Source organism: Nerophis lumbriciformis, linkage group LG02 (genome assembly GCF_033978685.3).
Source record: "Nerophis lumbriciformis linkage group LG02, RoL_Nlum_v2.1, whole genome shotgun sequence".
Classification (NCBI taxonomy): Eukaryota; Metazoa; Chordata; class Actinopteri; order Syngnathiformes; family Syngnathidae; genus Nerophis; species Nerophis lumbriciformis.
Genome location: NC_084549.2, coordinates 27,291,716 through 27,311,427, shown reverse-complemented (window position 1 = coordinate 27,311,427; position 19,712 = coordinate 27,291,716). Strand labels below are relative to the sequence as shown.

Below are 19,712 nucleotides of genomic sequence, written 5' to 3'. Positions count from 1 at the left end.
CATCCGTTAGCGTATTAAAATAGGGCGGATGTTCCCATTTTTTATCGGCCTCTTGTTATTGCCATCACTTTGTTATAACTTAATGGCAGCAGTGATGGTTGTTGTTTTAAAATTAGATTTAGTCACGTGTCCGCCTGTATATTGATATAATATATAGTTGAATTGGCTTTTTGCCCATTTTTTTTACTGCACGATCAAAAATCCCCAAAACTCGTCAGTTAACAAACGGGAAGAACATTGACAGCACGTCAAAAAGCCGCTAGCCAGCCGCTCACTGCAAACTACACGCACACACAAAACGCTTCCTGCCCTGCCGACACTTCTCTTCACTCGACTTATTCACAACCATGACAGCCACTTTAGACCCAAGCGACACGGAGAAGGTAAGTCAAGCAGAAATGCACGTTACTGTGGAGGAATTTAGCGAGCTAAAATAAGTTTGCCAAACGGTTGACATCTAGCTAACGCCACTTCATCACATTAGCCTGCGGCTATTAGCTAGCATCGTCTCGTTTACAAAAATAATTAGAAGTGTCATATGTCAGGCACAAATAATTTAATTAAAGACGTCTTCGTTATTAGTAACGTTGTCTACACACGGACTAAATGTGTTTTCATATAGTTGTACTTCAGTGGGTCGCAATGGGTTAAATGGGGAATTTCACTTATATTGCGTGTTCAAAGAATGCTGACGCATGCATTTAAAAAGTTGTTTTTGGTAGTCTGGTATCCAACACAGGAACAATATATAACGTCTGACACAATTACTCTTAACTCTAATAGATTTTGCTGTAGTTTATTGTGGTTGGAGACTTACCGAAGAGGAACAATATATATCATCTGACACATCTGATGATTAACTTGTGTGATGACTGTATTATGCTGATAGTATATATTTGTACCATGAATTGATTTACGTGGACCCCGACTTAAACAAGTTGAAAAACTTATTCGGGTGTTACCATTTAGTGGTCAGTTGTACGTAATATGTACTGCACTGTGCAATCTACTAATAAAAGTTTCAATCAATCAACACAGTCACTCTTAACTCTCAATAGATTTTGCTGTAGTTTATTGTGGTTGGAGACTTACTGAAGAGGAACAATATATAACATCTGACACAGTCACTCTTAACTCTAATAGATTTTGCTGTAGTTTATTGTGATCAAGACTCCGAGGTGGTTCGGGCATCTAGTCATGATGCCACCCGAACGCCTCCCTAGGGCACGTCCGACCGGTAGGAGGACACGGGGAAGACCCAGGACATGTTGGGAAGACTATGTCTCCCGGCTGGCCTGGGAACGCCTCGGGATCCCCCGGGAGGAACTGGACGAAGTGGCTGGGGAGAGGGAAGTCTGGGCTTCTCTGCTTAGGCTGCTGCCCCCGCAAACCGACCTCGGATAAGCAGAGGAAAATGGATGGATGGATGTAGTTTATTGTGGTTGGAGACTTACTGAAGGGTTACATTAGTCTGTTGTTTCTCCATAGATGCGCTCTGTGTCTGTGGACCTGAGTAATGATGTATCGCTGCTCATTGATATCCCTGATGCACTCTGTGAGAGGGACAAAGTCAAGTTTACAGTCCACACAAAGGTAAATACTGTACATTGTCACACCTACTAATATTCAGAAAGCCACAACACTGTTGCACAAACCGTGAAAGCCTTTCCAACAAATTCTGTTCCCAGACCACACTTACCACTTTCCAGGAGCCAGAGTTCTCTGTTCCTAGGCTGCATGAAGATTTCATCTGGCTCCATGACACTCTGGTTGAGACGGAAGACTATGCTGGCCTAATAGTGAGTAACACAGTGCTTGTTCTTCTACGCTTGTGAAATGAGGAAAAAAATCTGTTATCATGCTCATGCTTATCCTTTCTAGATTCCCCCAGCACCGCCAAAGCCTGACTTTGAAAGTCCAAGAGAGAAGATGCACAAACTGGGAGAAGGTGAAGCCACTATGACCAAGGAGGAGTACACTAAAATGAAGCAGGAGTTGGAAGCGTGAGTGTCACAGATAAATTATACATTAGCTCACTGAGTGTCACTTAAAGTGTATATTTTTAACTGTTCAAATGATTTTAGATGCCTGGTGATACGGGATTGCTTTTTAAGCTTATTTATGTTATATATTTTTTCTTCAGTGAGTACCTGGCTGTGTTCAAGAAAACTGTCCAAGTGCATGAAGTTTTCCTACAGAGGCTATCTTCTCATCCCATTCTCAGCAAAGACAGAAACTTCCAGATTTTCCTTGAGTATGACCAGGATGTGAGTTCCGTATAATGCTGACTTCCTTTCCTGAGTTGTCTGTTGAAAAGAGGGGAAGTATTGTTTTATTTTACAGGACAGTTGTGACACACTGCTGATATCAGCAGTTATGCTTATCTATGTAGTGTTTTTTAGTCAGTGGTGTGTTTACAGTATATGTGTTTTACTAATATATACTAAGATTATGTGTGCAATACATTTATCTGTTACGTCCTATTTATTATAAATACCCAATTTCACTCACAAGAATAAGTGCATTTACACTCCTATGTTTTCTAATTTTAGCTCAGTGTCAGAAGAAAGAATGCCAAGGAGATGTTTGGGGGATTCTTCAAAAACATGGTGAAGTCAGCTGACGAGGTCCTTATCTCAGGAATAAAGGTGTGGCTTTGACACAATCTCCCTAAACTCATACAATCTTATTCAGCCAAAAAGTGTCCTAACCATCTCATTGTTCTTTCCCACACAGGAAGTAGATGACTTTTTTGAGCAAGAGAAGACGTTCCTTCTTGACTACTACAGCAAAATTAAAGATTCCACTGCCAAAGCAGAGAAGATGACCCGCACCCACAAAAGTATTTGAGCGTTTTTTCTTAATTTGTCAAACTGTTCAATGGATGGAGGATAATACGTCTTTTGTGCCTCTTTTTATCGTTTCAGATATAGCGGAGGATTACATTCAGATCTCGGCCACTCTGAACACGCTTTCTGCTGAAGACAGTACAGCAAATAGGAAGTGAGTACAGTACATAGGTGGTCCTCGTTTTTACGATCCCATAAATTTTCTATATTTTACACAAAGAAAACCAGAAAAGATGAAGATTACAAATGTGGCTGTATATTTAGGCAGAGTAATGGATAGTTGCGCGAAGCTTCATTGAGAAAGGACAATGTCATTTGTTGACTTGACATTTTAACTCTTAACGTCCAGTATGTCTCCCAAGCATGAGGCAGACTATTTTGGTGGCAATGCTGAAAACTAAAGGAAAGGAAAGTGAAAATAGACGTTGCAAAAGTTTATAAAGTGGATACAGCAATATTTAAAAAAAATATTTTTTAGAATTTATTTTTTCAACATTGACTACATGCCTGGTCAAAGTTGCTCTAATGCCATGATTATCTTTAAAGGGGCCGTATTATGCAAAAGTAACTACCTTCATACTTCCGGGAAAAGAGCCATTAGGAATTTGCCCCATTGGTGACGTTTTTGCCATTTGTGATGTCAGCAGATTATCCATATACGGTAGAGATTTACCCAAAGTGTGAAGTCTCCAATGTAGTCCGCGGGGCGGTCAGTAAACTCCTCCTAATACAACGTAGCGTGTAGTTTGAACTTAATCTGTCACTCGCTATGGAAGCGCTAAAAACTACAACAAAGATGACGGGGAGAAGACTCTGTCGAAGTGGAGCCACATAAAGACCGCCTACAAAACGGCACATTCAGAAAGTGGCTTGAAAACAGTCTAAAAAATGATCTGTGCTACATTATGAACGAAGAACCACCATGACATGTTATGTAGACCACAAAAAAGTGTTTTAAAATATAGGGGAAAAAATGATAATATGACCCCTTTTTAAAGGGGCTGTTTGCAACATTTACACAGATGCCTACAAAGCGCCAACTTTCCAAAGTATTTTACACAATATATTCCACCCTCTTACGGCTTTTAGTACGTAATGACATATCTATCTACAGGTAAAAGCCAGTAAATTAGAATATTTTGAAAAACTTGATTTATTTCAGTAATTGCATTCAAAAGGTGTAACTTGTACATTATATTTATTCATTGCACACAGACTGATGCATTCAAATGTTTATTTCATTTAATTTTGATGATTTGAAGTGGCAACAAATGAAAATCCAAAATTCCGTGTGTCACAAAATTAGAATATTGTGTAAGGCTAATACAAAAAAGGGATTTTTAGAAATGTTGGCCAACTGAAAAGTATGAAAATGAAAAATATGAGCATGTACAATACTCAATACTTGGTTGGAGCTCCTTTTGCCTCAATTACTGCGTTAATGCGGCGTGGCATGGAGTCGATGAGTTTCTGGCACTGCTCAGGTGTTATGAGAGCCCAGGTTGCTCTGATAGTGGCCTTCAACTCTTCTGCGTTTTTGGGTCTGGCATTCTGCATCTTCCTTTTCACAATACCCCACAGATTTTCTATGGGGCTAAGGTCAGGGGAGTTGGCGGGCCAATTTAGAACAGAAATACCATGGTCCGTAAACCAGGCACGGGTAGATTTTGCGCTGTGTGCAGGCGCCAAGTCCTGTTGGAACTTGAAATCTCCATCTCCATAGAGCAGGTCAGCAGCAGGAAGCATGAAGTGCTCTAAAACTTGCTGGTAGACGGCTGCGTTGACCCTGGATCTCAGGAAACAGAGTGGACCGACACCAGCAGATGACATGGCACCCCAAACCATCACCGATGGTGGAAACTTTACACTAGACTTCAGGCAACGTGGATCCTGTGCCTCTCCTGTCTTCCTCCAGACTCTGGGACCTCGATTTCCAAAGGAAATGCAAAATTTGCATGGTTGGGTGATGGTTTGGGGTGCCATGTCATCTGCTGGTGTTGAAGGCCACTATCAGAGCAACCTGGGCTCTCATAACACCTGAGCAGTGCCAGAAACTCATCGACTCCATGCCACGCCGCATTAACGCAGTAATTGAGGCAAAAGGAGCTCCAACCAAGTATTGAGTATTGTACATGCTCATATTTTTCATTTTCATACTTTTCAGTTGGCCAACATTTCTAAAAATCCCTTTTTTGTATTAGCCTTAAGTAATATTCTAATTTTGTGACACACGGAATTTTGGATTTTCATTTGTTGCCACTTCAAATCATCAAAATTAAATGAAATAAACATTTGAATGCATCAGTCTGTGTGCAATGAATAAATATAATGTACAAGTTACACCTTTTGAATGCAATTACTGAAATAAATCAAGTTTTTCAAAATATTCTAATTTACTGGCTTTTACCTGTATGTATGTATGTAACACATGCACGGGAATTAGCTTTGGGTGTTAGCTAATGATACCAATTTGAATAGCTAGCGTTAGCCGTCATTTAATGTATATTCTATCATTACAACAACATGACTGGAGCAAATTGGTCGTGACTTCTCTTGGACTGCTTTTGTATGTTTGCACGTGCACCCTGCGCGTACGTGTTGACGAGACAGGGTGAGTGACAGCCGTAAACAACAATAATTTTATCCGGGCCGGTAAAATGTTTGTATTACATAAACTTAGTAATAGTGGAAAAATATAGACAATTGTAAAACGAATGGGTGCTGTTAAACCACTAATGGTAACATAAACTAGCCAATGTTCTTGTTATAATTTTTGCTTTGAAAAATTTAACTCTGAGCAAGTTGTAAAACAGCCCCCTTTGAAGGGTTTTTAAGATCGTATCTGGGAAAATTTGAATTGCTCTTGAGTATTTAATGGACAGCAAAAAATAAGCAGCGTAGTGGTCTCATTATTTAGACTTCCTCCTATTAAGCTTGTCTCTCCTTGCAACACCTCTTCCATTTAAAAAAAAAACATCCCCAGCAATATAAGTAAGGAGCTAATTTTTTTTTTTCTTACTGTATTTTATATCTTCATATATGCGACTTAAATGTTGATTTCAAAGTAATTTATAAAAAAATGAATTAGCCATTTAAAACTTTACCTATTATGCAGTCGTAGGATTGGAACTCGTTTGGAGGCCGAGGACCACGTGAACTGTTTGAACACCAGTGCATGTAAGGTGAATGTGCAAATTGCTTTGAAAATCACTATTAGTTTGGGTTTTTTTCAGGCACATGGAGAAGCTGTCAGATCTCTTTGAGAAGCTCAGAGTGAGTATCTTATTAATGAATTCCATATATACGGTACATGTATACCACATTGACTGCAATATAAGATGACCAAGAATATTAGAAAACCTTTTTCAAGAGACTGTTTTGTACAAAGAATAAAATATAGACAAAAAACACAATAATGGTTGTTATTGAAATCATTGTTTCAGTGTCACTCAAATAACAACTGGTGGATTGCAGTAAAAAGGATGTAATATCTCTCAATTGATTAACCATTGTTTAATGACTGAGCTTTCTAGATCACATTTGTCTTAAAGTTATTATTATAACTCGTTCTTGGATTGTTTAATAACTTGCCGAACCTTTGACACTTTTGTTTCCACCGTGTCTCTGGTTGCATCTCTCCAGGTTACTAGTGTGTGTGATCAACATTGAAAGGGTTGCTTGGGGGATGGCGTCTGGCGGCACCTGTATGTTTGCGTTTATATACTGTATATACACAGTAAATCCCCACTATTCGTAAGGGTTGTGTTCTAAGACCACCCACGAATAGAGACGCCCATAAATAAAATGTCTATTATAGACACTCTAAAAAGCCTGGATTATGCTGCTGTGCGAAGACACCGCTGTAAACTGCACCACTCCCCCCTCTCCAAACCCTCCTGCTAACTTTAAGTTGACAGTCCACACTTTCGGATCAACATTTGCAATAAAAGTGACTGTTTTAATTATTAGATTATATTCAGCTTCAATAATCCTCCAGCTCCTAGTTTTTCTTTAACTGTGGTTTGCTTATGACGAAGGAAGCTGACAAGCTAAATGCAGAGAAGCATAATCCAACCTTAAACCTTATTATATGTATTAAACACATTTAAAATTTTAATATGTACAGTATAATAGTATACTGTAGGTTAGCATCACTAGTAAATGAAAATGAAAGATGATCAATTAACAGATGGAATCGGAGTCACGTTCTAGCTTTTTGGCAGGTGGTTAGGTTACCGCTACCACCATGCTTCCATCTCCTCCTCCCTCTCGCTCTAAAGTGGCTAGCAGTGGTACGCAACCTGGCTGCTCCACCGCATGCTGGGGTGTCATTCTGGTGGTCGGAGGGGCCGTAGGTGCAAATTGGCAGCTACACTTTCGTCAGTCTACCCCAGGGCAGCTGTGACTACAAATGTAGCTTACCACCATCAACGTATGAATGTGAAGTAAATAAATGATCAGTTCTCTGTGAAGCGCTCTTAGTGTCTAGAAAAGCGCTGTATAAATCTAATCCAGTGGAATTATGCAGGCATCAACTTTACAGTAGTATCTGTGATTCCAAATACTGTGTAAGACACACCGCCCTTTTTGTAGGCCAAAAATACCATCTTACATTTGGGTTAATGTAGTTTTATGTAGAATGTATGCACTACTTTAAACATGGACTGCAGTGTACCGGTATTTGTTTTGTTTTTTTCTTTGTTTTCCCACAGAAAGTGGAGGGAAGAGTGGCATCTGATCAGGAACTCAAGCTCACAGAGTTGCTTAGATATTACATGAGAGACATTCAGGCAGCAAAGGTAAGTGATGAGTGACACCTTCCGTCCACACACAAATAAAGAACATTTTACAGAAAGTTTGGTGCGTCAAAGCAAACATTTGCACAATGCTTTGTAAATAAAATGTTTCGGTTTTTGAGTTTGTATATGTTATTGCCTTTGTTGCAAACATTTTTTGGATAAAGGTTGACACATTTTGCCTCTTGTATTTTTTCTATTCATCCCTAAAAAACATTTTAGGATCTTCTCTACCGTCGAGCCCGGGCATTAGTCGACTATGAGAACTCCAACAAGGCGCTGGACAAGGCTCGGCTGAAAAGTAAGGACATTCTTCAGGCAGAGGAACACCAGAAGCAGTGTCTACAGAAATTTGACAAGCTCTCAGAGTCTGGGAAGAAAGGTTGGTTTGACATTCCGTAATCTCTTTATGTACACTGTCACAGATATATGTACACCTTTTGAATATATAAGTAAGGTCCATAAAAATATTGGTATCCCCTTTTTTATAGGATTAATTATTGCCAAAACTATGTCTCGGTTATCATGCAGCCAAACATTGCAGAATATACTAGTCGGTTTCCCCAGGTATCATTGTGCGGAAACAAGTGCCCAAAGAAAGAATCCACGGATTGGTGACTCTGAAAAATTGATAGTGGTTATTTTCGAGTTTAGGCCATGTCCCCACAGATACTTAATAAACACATACTTATCACTGCGTTTAGGCCTCTTGTCCACACACAAATGCATACTTTTGTCATTTAAAAACACAGACTTTTGCAAACGCTGACCCAAGTGTTGAGTTCCAAAACTCTCCGCTCAGCGTATGCGTGTAAACTGCTCAAACGGAGACTTGTACTCCTCTGATGACGTCACGGTTGTGCACTGTCATTTCCAAAGCTCAACAACGCTGCCTTTATTAAACACACTATAAGAGGACTTACTGTACGTTTGAGCATAAACATTAACCTGACTCTCGCCAGACCCTTTCAGTTCGCTGAGCTAAACACAAGGGTCTGGGCTCGAAGGTATTGCAAACTCCTTCCAGATAGCAAAAAATTAATGAACCAATCAGGATCACCGGGCGGGATTTCATAGATGTGGCAAAGCGCCGAAGCGACTGTTTGATTCAAACAACAATGGCGGCCCGTAGCCCTCGCTGCGTTGTGTGCTGACATTGATTCTGCTATTGCAACCGTTTTGTCTAATCTATCGAATATTAATTCTTTAAAAGATGAACAGAGAACGGCTTTGAAGGCATTTATTGGTGGCAAGGATGTTTTGGCTCTTCTTCCGACTGGGTTTGGATTTCCCAGCGTCGCACTCATCAGCGTCACGGGTTGATTTCGATGTGAGTGGTTGAAGTAGCACGTCATTCAAGATAACGGACAAGTGGTTTATACAATCACATACAATGATTTTTTTACAAGGCCCCGCCTTCTGAAATACATCTCCTATTGAGAACTCCCAGATCAATGTGTGGAGCTCAGCGAACTACAAGGATCTGGCGAGAGTCAGGTTAGATAAACATGCTTCTATTTTCACTCTACATGGATGAAAAAAACGCATCAAAATGGGCGACAATGACAGTCCGCTGTTTTGGATACGATTGCTGTCGGACCTTCAGCTAATGGGACAACTTTGACAAGCAAGACTTTTTGGTTTGTGTCATAAAAAAGTTGCAACATTATCATGTTTTAACCCTTGTTGAACGACAGATCATGAAGTTAACTTACGTGTGTTGGTTCCATTTGAGTAGATGGCACGGAATCGACCGCGCATGCGCAGAAAATGTGCCCGAATGACCAAAAAATTATGTATCCTTCCTCTTTGTTAATGTTAAGACAATGTACACTTCATTGTACATGCATCTCTATATTGATCATTAAATGCGTTACAATTCCATGAGAGTTTTGCAGCGGCACACGTACGTACGGGCGCTCTAGGCTCTGAAACATTCAAAAAGGTTTCGTTGGCTCATTACTGCGTGCTGATTTTAGAATAAATGTACACTTCAATGCACATGTAATATATCACCGTATTGCTGATTTAACATTTTGGGTTTCAGCATGTGTTTTGAACACTAAAAAAGATTCATAATGTTCCCAGGGCTCTCGTGGTGCAGGCTGGTTTTAAAGATAAGGTACATGTCATTTTACATCTAGTATATTAAAATAGTGTGGTGTATTAAGAACTAAGTCAGCTGTGGCGGATTTTCCAGGCTTCTTATTGGACAAAATGTGCATGACAGCAGGTGTATGCATTTTTGTGTAGACAGACAGTTTTGAAACTACACTTGTGTAGATGGAGATCGTTTTAACCCCAAATATGCGTTTTTGAAACTCTCCGTGTTTGTGTGGACATGGTCTTAGACACAATAGAGAGACACGTTGCAGAAATTGAGCCAGGCCAGTGTGTGTAATGATTTTACCTAAAGTAACGTTCAAGTGACTAAGTATAAAGTTCCAACCATCCACTTTTAAAAGTTAACTTTGTAAAGGACTAGAGTAAAAGATCTTACCTCCACTCATTGTTGTGTTCACCAACAAGAGGTGAAGTGAATCGCATTTATATGCCGCTTTTCTCGAGTGACTCAACGCGCTTTACATTGAAAAATCCATTATCTACTTTTATGCTGCATTTACAGAGTCCGCAACTACGGTAAAAGTGATGTTACATATTCATTCATCCATTTTTGTCTTTTATAATTATTTCTTATTATTATGTGTTGTGCTTATATTTTGGGGTGTATGAACTGGAATAATTGGATTGTTACCATTATGTATCGTGACTGTTTCTTATGGGAATAATTGATTCGTTTGGACATTTTGGAACTGATTACTGATGAAAATCTAGGTACCACCTTACAAGAAAAACCTAGTGCACAGAACTACCACTACATTAATAAAAGGATATTGTTAAAGGGAATGTTTGCAACTTACTCAGAGTTACCATACATTTTTCAAACCAAAAAATATAACAAGAACACCATTGGCTATCTTATGTTACCATTAGTGTTTTAACCGAACACATTAGTTTTAAAACTATCTATATTTTTCAGAACTACATAGTTTGTTTATCAAACACGCTGTCTCATCAACACGTATGCGCAGGCAGCGTGTTCACACATACAAAAGCAGTCCTGTGGTTATGATAGAATATACATTCAATAACAGCTACACTAACTATCCAAACACCCAATACTAAGCCGCTTGCACGTATTATGTACATACAAGTCATTACGTCCAGAAGCCGATTCATAAGAGGTCCGGATATAACACTTAAAAACCATTGGAAATTTAGCACTCACTTGGCAATGGTGAAAACAGACATTTGAAATTAATTTCTCTCTGACATGTCAATCACATCTAAGCAATATTATTTTTGTAGGGGAATATGTTTCATGTAGTAGCTTTTTCTGAGTGAAAAATGTATGCATTAGACAAACCTCATTGTGTTCTCCTGCAGAGCTCACTAGTTTCAAGGGCAGGCGAGTTATGGCGTTCAGAAAGAATCTAATAGAAATGGCCGAACTGGAGATTAAACATGCCAAGGTGAGTAGTTTAATCTTTTTCTAAAAAGTTTATATTTGTTACCAATTCTTTATAGTCACTTATTAGCATAAAACTGCAGTATAATGACTTTTAAGATTTCTACACACTATTGCAATAGATTTAGAGATTTTTACTAAAGCACGCAATCACTCAAATGGGAACATTTAATGACCTTCTCTTTTACAAATATTTGAAACTGACTTAAGCCTTAAAGGGGAACTGCATTTTTTTGTGAATTTTGCCTATTTTTCACAATAATTTTGATAGACATGACGATGGATGCTATTTTTTTTTTTTCATTCTAAATATTGAATAAATGCAATCAAAAGTCCGCTTTCAATGGAACCTTGGGTAGTCTATTTATTCTGCCTATAAAGCACTTAAAAAAACATCCAAACACCTCCATTGAGGTGGTTTATACATGATGTAAGTATATATGTAATGTTGTAACGGGCACATTTATAATAAAATTTTAATCATTTTAAATATCTATTTAGAAGTTAGAATTAATTTATTTTAAATCCATCCGTCGCCATGTCTTTCATAAGGATTGTGAACGATAGGCACAGTTCCCCCCCAAAAAGTGCAGTTCCCTTTTTAAAAAAATCCTCAAGGCCATAGCCTTTAGAATTGATGACATTGATAAGTGTAAAACACAACATAGGAGGAAATTTCTGGGGTTATGGGTCACATGACAAACTTGTCTAGGTATAGGTAGTAATGCAACTGTGACATTCAGTCATTTTGTTGAATAGTTGAATAACTTGTGGCTGTATTCTCACCATGAATGTTTCGCCAGCCAATAAAATGAATGCATTTTTTTCCCTCTCTCTTTTGCAGAACAATGTGACACTATTGCAGGGGTGTATTGAGATGCTTAAGAGCAACTGACATCAAATGACAGTATTCTTGTCCCAACTGCCATGTGACCAGTTATGGCCAATGAAATCCTGACGTCTTTGGGGCCTCACACAGACATGAATTCAACCCGCATCTTGGCTTCCACTTGCCTCTCTGGTGCCTCATGGCCTGTTACGCTTTTTTAACACATCACTACTTACCCAATCCATGTTCTTTGATCCGCAGTACATGCTCTTCATACCCAATATTATTACAGTCATTGTTTGTCTTTTTTTTTTTTTTTTCTTGTAACGTCTCATTTTAATACTGTTGTCACAAGTTGCTTCTCAGAGCACTATTAATACATGATTTATCTCCCTTGAAAGTGGAGTGTGACATCTATGAGATTGTGTCATTTTCATCAAAATAGTTTTAAATTGAGATCTGCTAATGCATTCCCAGCAATCTTATACCATGGTTTAGCGCACGACATCATAAACACATTAACACATGCATTTTGAAAATACAATCATTCACAAATTTTGTTTGCACAGCATTCATACTACCTCTTAAGATACAGGTGTTATATCATCTGCGACACCTCCCTACTGACTGCCCTTTTGTTCCCTCCATTTACAATTGATACTTTTTTCCCTGACTTTGCGCTACATCTTCTAAAACCTTGACTGGTCCCATGTAGTAGGCCCATTATGTTTCCAAGGCATCGGAACAGTTACAAAAATGTACACGAGGACGACCAAAAGGTTTCACAATCATCACAGAGCACATTGGTGTGTTAATACATTATAGATTTCGAAAAGAATGTATTTGTAATTGATTCCAGCAGTGTGGATTCTTTTATGCAATGTTTTTCTAACTCAATATTAGCATTTATAAATTTGTAACAATATTGAATAAATCCTATACTTTCCCAAAATGAGTCTGTTGTAATTTTTTGGGGCAATTTATAATAAATTTAAATTACTGTAATACCTCTGGCTTTATAATACAAACTTGGCACCTCTATTTTGTTTTTTGGGGTCTTTCCGGTTTCTATTAAGAAAATACTCCAATAACCAAGTTATTATAAATAAATAGTAAATCTGCAGTCTTCCTCCTCTGCCTTCTAGTTTGCAATTGGTCAAGGGTCAAGGGTCAGCTCCAGCCTCAAACACCCCCCACCCCTGCTCAGAGCTGCAATCAGACACGCCCACTCAACCGATTACATCAGCAAACTGCAAGGAAGAAATTGACATAATTGGTTGAATATTGGCAAAGTCAAACGACTTTGCTACAAAATAGCTGTCGGTGAAGTGGCCATGGGGTAGGTCTTTAGCTCCCTGGAAAACAGTTTATACACAGAATAGTTACATTGAAAAAAACATTTTCAGGCCGCCATTTTAAAGACGATACTGAACAGTGATGGCCAATTACATCGAGACTCCTGGCAAGGTGTCACACATGGTTTTCCAAAATAAATTTAAAAGAACTGGTCGACAATCTCATGGAAGTTCTCTTACCTGACCATTGCATGAGTGACCACAAATTTGAACTGGGGATAACATGTAGAAAAAGAGTGCAACAGTTTAAACATATACATAAGTTTGAAACGTTGGCAATGTGGCTTATCTTTGTAGTTCTACAATCGAACTGTGTCGCAGTTGTGTCATAGTGACCTGTAAGTTTTGGATGATTGGCTAAAAACTACAGATGTTTTTAAGCCAATGAAAATATTACACCTTATCAGTACAAACAGGTAAACTTGGCAACCGTGATTACGTAGAGCAAACAGCTTTAGATAGCATAAAGTATGGTCCAAAGACCACGGGCGCTCTTGTTTTCTTCTGCGTTGATATTATACTGCCATGAAGCAAAGTTTGAGAAATGTAAATGTTTCCAGGCTAGGTGTACTGCATATGTTTCAGTAACCTTTGTATCACAAATCTACAAAGAATATTGCTGACATTTATTGAATAACTAAAATTATAAAACAGGTCTAACTCTTTCTAGCACTCCCATCGTCATGAAAAGGTCCGCCACCACTGTGCCTTAATAGAAATGTTATTCTGCCCCTTATATAATTCAGTTTTGTCTAAAGCACAATGCTACATGTGTGTTAAGTGTAAGTGTAGGCTTTGGCCAGGTCAGTGTGTCCTGCCTTTTGCTTGTGCACACACCCATTTTTGAATGATTATCATGTTAACACCAACAAGGCAAATGTTCAATCTCATTACACAATACTTGCATTCTTAAGAGTATTGCTGGTTTATATTTCACAGCAGACTGCAAAGCACATTTGATCCATTTGGCATGAAGAAAAACTTGCTGGTTTTGGATTTCCAGAGAATTGTGATCTCAAAAGTCAGTTCAAAACCATCATTTTAATAATAGCCGTATAACAAAACTGAAACTTATTGCGACATATTTGAATAGACGTTAGCAATGTTGAGGCGGTATGTAAAGCAGCACCTGTACTGTTAATAAAGGTTTTATCCTGGTGACTGTTTGACCCTGCAATGGATTAACTCACTTTGTATTGTTTCTTGGTTCCTTATTTTCCCATGAAATTAGAATAACAGTGTCACGGTATATGTGATTGTAATCATGTTCAGACGTGTTTTGTTTTTTTACTTACATGTGTTAACAGACAGATCTCAAACGAAAATTAATATATTTCGTAAGTCACGGGTGTGAAACTTAAGGCCCGAGGGCCAGATCGGTCCTATCACATCATTTTATAAAGTCTGGAAATAATAGGCCTCAATAAAGTACTTTATCTTTTCCACTTTGACAGAAAGATATACATGTACTTCATGCGATTGCATATCTTTTAAACTTGAATACTATCCAATAATGCAACAAATATATTATTATACATTCCAAACATTATTTATTGTTGAAATAAATTAAATACTTAAATATCTGCTTGACCTATGATTTCAATGCAAGTCATCCATCAAATTGTGCACTGTAAAAATGATAATAGATATTACGGTAAAAAACTGGCAGCTAAGTTGCCAGAATTTTACTGTGAAGAAAAAATGGTAGAATCTTTCTTTTCGTTTGCAGTAATATACTGTGAAAACAACTGTGGATTTCACAGTAAAACATTGGCAGCTTTTTTTTAATCCTAAATACTGTGATACTGGTTTTCCATTTACAGAAATATGGTGGAAAAAAAAAAAAAAAAGTCAATTTTATGGTAAAATTCAATTGCAAAATCTAGATTATTTTTTTTTACAGTATACATAAAAAAATATGATAATCAGATGCATAGGCAATCATGTAATATCATGAAGAAAATCTGTATTATAATCATACATTGTCACTCAATGAAAACATGTTTGACAACCCTGTCTTAAGTGAAGGCTAACCAGGACACATTAACTTTACGTCTACTAAACCAATGCATACAGGCCTGACATCAATAATATGCTTTTGTACACACTACTTGACCACAACTGAGATGTTTCCAAAACTTCTGGCTCATTTAATGCATACTTCCAGAGTAGGAAGTATGACTTATGTGTACTTTGAGTGGTTTTCTTCGGGGTATATTTGCTATTTAAAGTACATTTTCAAAACTGTAATTGTATCATTATTATTAGTGCTGTCTAATGACTGAAAAAATATACATAAATCACACTTTTGGGTTTGGATTAATAACTAACAAACACAGTTGCCCCAAAAGCGTTTAACATATCTGAAGTACTTTTGTTGACAAGATTGCTGCGGGTATATTTCGCGAGTATTATTTGTTGTTTACTGCTTCTTGTCATTGTACTAGTAGATGTTTTGCTGGCGGCTGACTCAAAAGCGTGGCTTGCTTTAAATGGTATCGTAAACTTGTTCTTCTGGAATAAGAATTAATCGCTGCAATACATGCAAATTTAGTTTTATCTAAAGTCCCTTCCTAGTGTATTTGCCACAAGTTGGAATCTCCTCACTCATCATAGCACTTTAAAAGTAATAGAATATACTTTTTTATTTTTTGTGTTATTATTGATTCATTTTACTTTTATAGCAATTTCCTAAATGTGAATCAGTCTATATTAATGAACCTGACCTCCTTCTGTGGTTTGTTGGTAATGTTATTGTTATTCCAATGGATGTATACACCAACCCTTTCTCTGGGCTTCAGGCAGAAATTAAACTTTGGCTGAAACCTGACGTATTTACTTATTATAAATACTGTATTTTCATTAATATGTGTTGTCCCTATTTGAGAGAAAGAGAGAAATACATATAGGCCCATGCGATCCCTTTCAGGTGGATAAGAAGCATATGTGCCCTAAATAGTTTAAGTGTGTTCATGATTAGTGCTATTTGTGATTAATCACGAGTTAACTTTTCGAATTTGACAGCTCAAATCATTACCTAAATATTTAAAGGAATATGCTATCAATTGCAAAGGTATTCATGAATAAATGACTGTTTTATTTCAGACATGTTAGCATTTACAATGCAAGTAAAATATTTTCTCTCCAAGCATATCTGTAAATTGCGTGGTTAATCTGCCTGTATGCATGATTAGTGCGATATCCTTTGTGTATAATCACGAGTTAACTCGTTAAATTTGACAACACTAATTATTACTTAAATATGTTAGTTATATGCTATAAATTGTAGAGGTTTTAATGAATGTTGTTTTTATTTCAGACATGTTAGAATATTACAATGCAAGTAAAATATTTTGTAAACATACTCTTCTAAGCACACCCAAAAAGGAGTGGGAAGAATAAAAGTTTCCAATTTTAAAGCAAAGCCGCTGTTCCTCCACATCGAGAGGAGCCAGATGAGGTGGTTCGGGCATCTGGTCTGGGAAGGTGTTTAGGGCATGTCCGACCGGTAGGAGACCATGGGGAATACCCAGGACAGGTGGAGAGACTATGCCCAGCTGGTCTGGGAATACCTCGGGATTCCCCGGGAAAAGCTTGATGAAGTAGCTGGGGAGAGTGAAGTCTGGGCTTCTCTGCTTGGGCTGCTGCCCCCGCGACCCGATCTCAGATAAGCGAAAGAAGACAGATGGATGGATGGAGGTGTTGATTCATTAAAGCAGTGTTTCTTAAACATAGGCCCCCTAGAGGAACCCCAAAAAATATATGTTTCTCAGCTGTGGTCCTATGGGCGGCAGCCCTCATGGTACTCACTTGTAATACACTTTTCCACCACTTGTGGCAGTAATGACAATCTCAAACCACGGCTCTGTCTCACACAAACAGTAGTCTGCAACTTAAGTTATGGAGAAGTTTCTTGAGCACAAAACCCGTATTTTTTTGACTATAAGTCGCAGTTTTTTTCATAGTTTGGCCGGGGGTGCGACTTATACTTATGAGCGACTTATGTGTGAAATTATTAACACATTACCGTAAAATATCAAATAATATTATTTAGCTCATTCACGTAAGAGACTAGACGTATAAGATTTCATGGGATTTAGCGATTAGGAGTGACCGATTGTTTGGTAAACGTATAGCATGTTCTATATGTTATAGTTATTTGAATGACTCTTACCATAATATGTTACGTTAACATACCAGGCATGTTCTCAGTTGGTTATTTATGCGTCATATAACGTACACTTATTCAGCCTGTTGTTCACTATTCTTTATTTATTTTAAATTGCCTTTCAAATGTCTAATCTTGGTGTTGGGTTTTATCAAATAAATTTCCCCCAAAAATTTGACTTATACTCCAGTGCGACTTATGTATGTTTTTTTCCTTCTTTATTATGCATTTTCGGCCTGTGCGACTTATAGTCCGAAAAATACGGAAATATGACTACAGTGGTGAAGCATTTGCCTTTTAATTTGATTGATAGTCTAGTTAAGAAATGTGTTAATTATTTAATTAGGCTATCTTTGCACAACATAATTGTATGTATTTTTCGTCAGTTATTTATGAGTTCCTTCTTATGCAGTATATTTAGTTAGTGCTTTTTTTTTTTTCTAAATCAGCCTGACCTAAGATGGAGGTTTATGTGTTGAATAAGTATTAATCTTTGTGATTAACACATTCTTTCATATCATTTGACAAGGTTGTAAACTAAGCAGGTTAAATATCCATCCATCCATTTTCTACCGCTTGTCCCTTTCGGGGTCGCGGGAGGTGCTGGAGCCTATCTCAGCTGCATTTGGGCGGAAGGCGGTGTATACCCTGGACAAGTCGCCACCTCATCGCAGGGCCAACACAGATAGACAGACAACATTCGCACTCACATTCACACACTAGGGCAGGGGTCACCAACCTTTTTGAAACCAAGAGCTACTTCTTGGGTACTGATTAATGCGAAGGGCTACCAGTTTCCATCCATCCATTTTCTACCGCGTATTCCCTTTGGGGTCGCGGGGGCGCTGGAGCCTATCTCAGTTACAATCGGGCGGAAGGCGGGGTACACCCTGGACAAGTCGCCACCTCATCGCAGGGGCTACCAGTTTGATACACACTTAAATAAATTGCCAGAAATAGCCAATTTGCTCAATTTACTTTTAACTCTATGTTATTATTAATAATTAATGATATCAATCAATCAATCAATCAATCAATCAATGTTTATCTTTGTGGAAACACTGATCATCTTAATGATTTCTCACAATAAATATATATAGAACCAGATAAATATCAATGTGCAACACTTTATTTTTATATTTTCTCTAAGTGCACATTTTTCAAATTTAACATTTTCAAATGATCACTTCTAAGACAGTCTTGTGAAATCACAATATCCCATTTTAACTAGCTAGCCACTAACATGTTTTAACAAATCATGAATTACTTTGCACCATGTTTGTACAAATAATAACTTATGTAAAATACAAAAGTCAACTCTCAAATTTTTTAAATAAATCATGTCACACTTTGAATTGGACACCAAATCTGTTATCTGTTTCTTTGTCAGTTAGTGAAGACCAAGTCTTTAAAATATTTTCTTGGATTTTCAAATTCTATTTGAGTTTTGTCTCTCTTAGAATTAAAAATGTCGAGCAAAGCGAAACCAGCTTGCTAGTAAATAAATAAAATTTAAAAAATAGAGGCAGCTCACCAGGGGCACCGAAAAGGGGGGGTAAAGGAGACGGATTCTAGGGGCCCATGATGGAGGGGGGCCCAGAGAGGCCCCTAATGATGATTAAATTATAATACAGAAAAAATAATGACACTGTGTTGGGGGCCCTGTAAAGATTATTTTCATGGGGCCCAAAATCCCTAGCGGCGCCCCTGCAGCTCACTGGTAAGTGCTGCTATTTGAGCTATTTTTAGAACAGGCCAGCGGGCTACTCATCTGGTCCTTACGGGCTACCTGGTGCCCGCGGGCACCGCGTTGGTGACCCCTGCACTAGGGCCTATTTAGTGTTGTCAATCAACCTATCCCCAGGTGCATATCTTTGGAGGTGGGAATTATTGAATTTGATAAAAATCCAGACTAAGATTACTAATTGAGTGGAAAAGTTGGGCCCCAAGATAAAAAAAAGTTAGGAACCCCTGCATTAGAGAACACCTGGTTGAATAGTTGTACCATATTTCCACATGCAATATTTTCGCACCATCTCCCCCTTTTACGGAATACAATTCTTAAAGAAAGATGCGGACTTACAGCGACTTTCTTTTTAAACAACCACCCTTTGTTTGACAAAACCGTAACAGAACTGTAAGCCTATTCATAAGGCTTGTTCTCGATAGGACTACAAGTCCCAGCA

The 19,712-nt window shown here is 38.0% G+C and overlaps 1 protein-coding gene across 1 annotated transcript; it reads left to right on the top strand.

The window, feature by feature from the left end:
• Positions 1-7: 7 nt before the first annotated feature.
• snx5 (sorting nexin 5) lies at positions 8-12,955 on the top strand. The gene is made up of 13 exons (XM_061960044.1): positions 8-383; positions 1,489-1,593; positions 1,689-1,799; positions 1,882-2,003; positions 2,144-2,267; positions 2,553-2,648; positions 2,737-2,842; positions 2,928-3,003; positions 6,083-6,122; positions 7,562-7,648; positions 7,868-8,027; positions 11,093-11,178; positions 12,019-12,955. Exons 1-13 carry the CDS (start codon positions 348-350, stop codon positions 12,067-12,069), a joined length of 1,200 nt encoding a protein of 399 aa, XP_061816028.1. The 5' UTR covers positions 8-347; the 3' UTR covers positions 12,070-12,955.
• The last annotated feature ends 6,757 nt before the right edge of the window (positions 12,956-19,712 follow it).

What these genes read in the sequence shown, in the direction of transcription:
- snx5 (XM_061960044.1), top strand. Translation starts at nt 348, where the DNA reads ATGACAGCCACTTTAGACCCAAGCGACACGGAGAAG. An exon ending in ACCCAAGCGACACGGAGAAG is followed by an intron (nt 384 to 1,488) that starts GTAAGTCAAGCA and finishes GTTTCTCCATAG; the next exon opens with ATGCGCTCTGTGTCTGTGGA. An exon ending in TCCTTGAGTATGACCAGGAT is followed by an intron (nt 2,268 to 2,552) that starts GTGAGTTCCGTA and finishes TTCTAATTTTAG; the next exon opens with CTCAGTGTCAGAAGAAAGAA.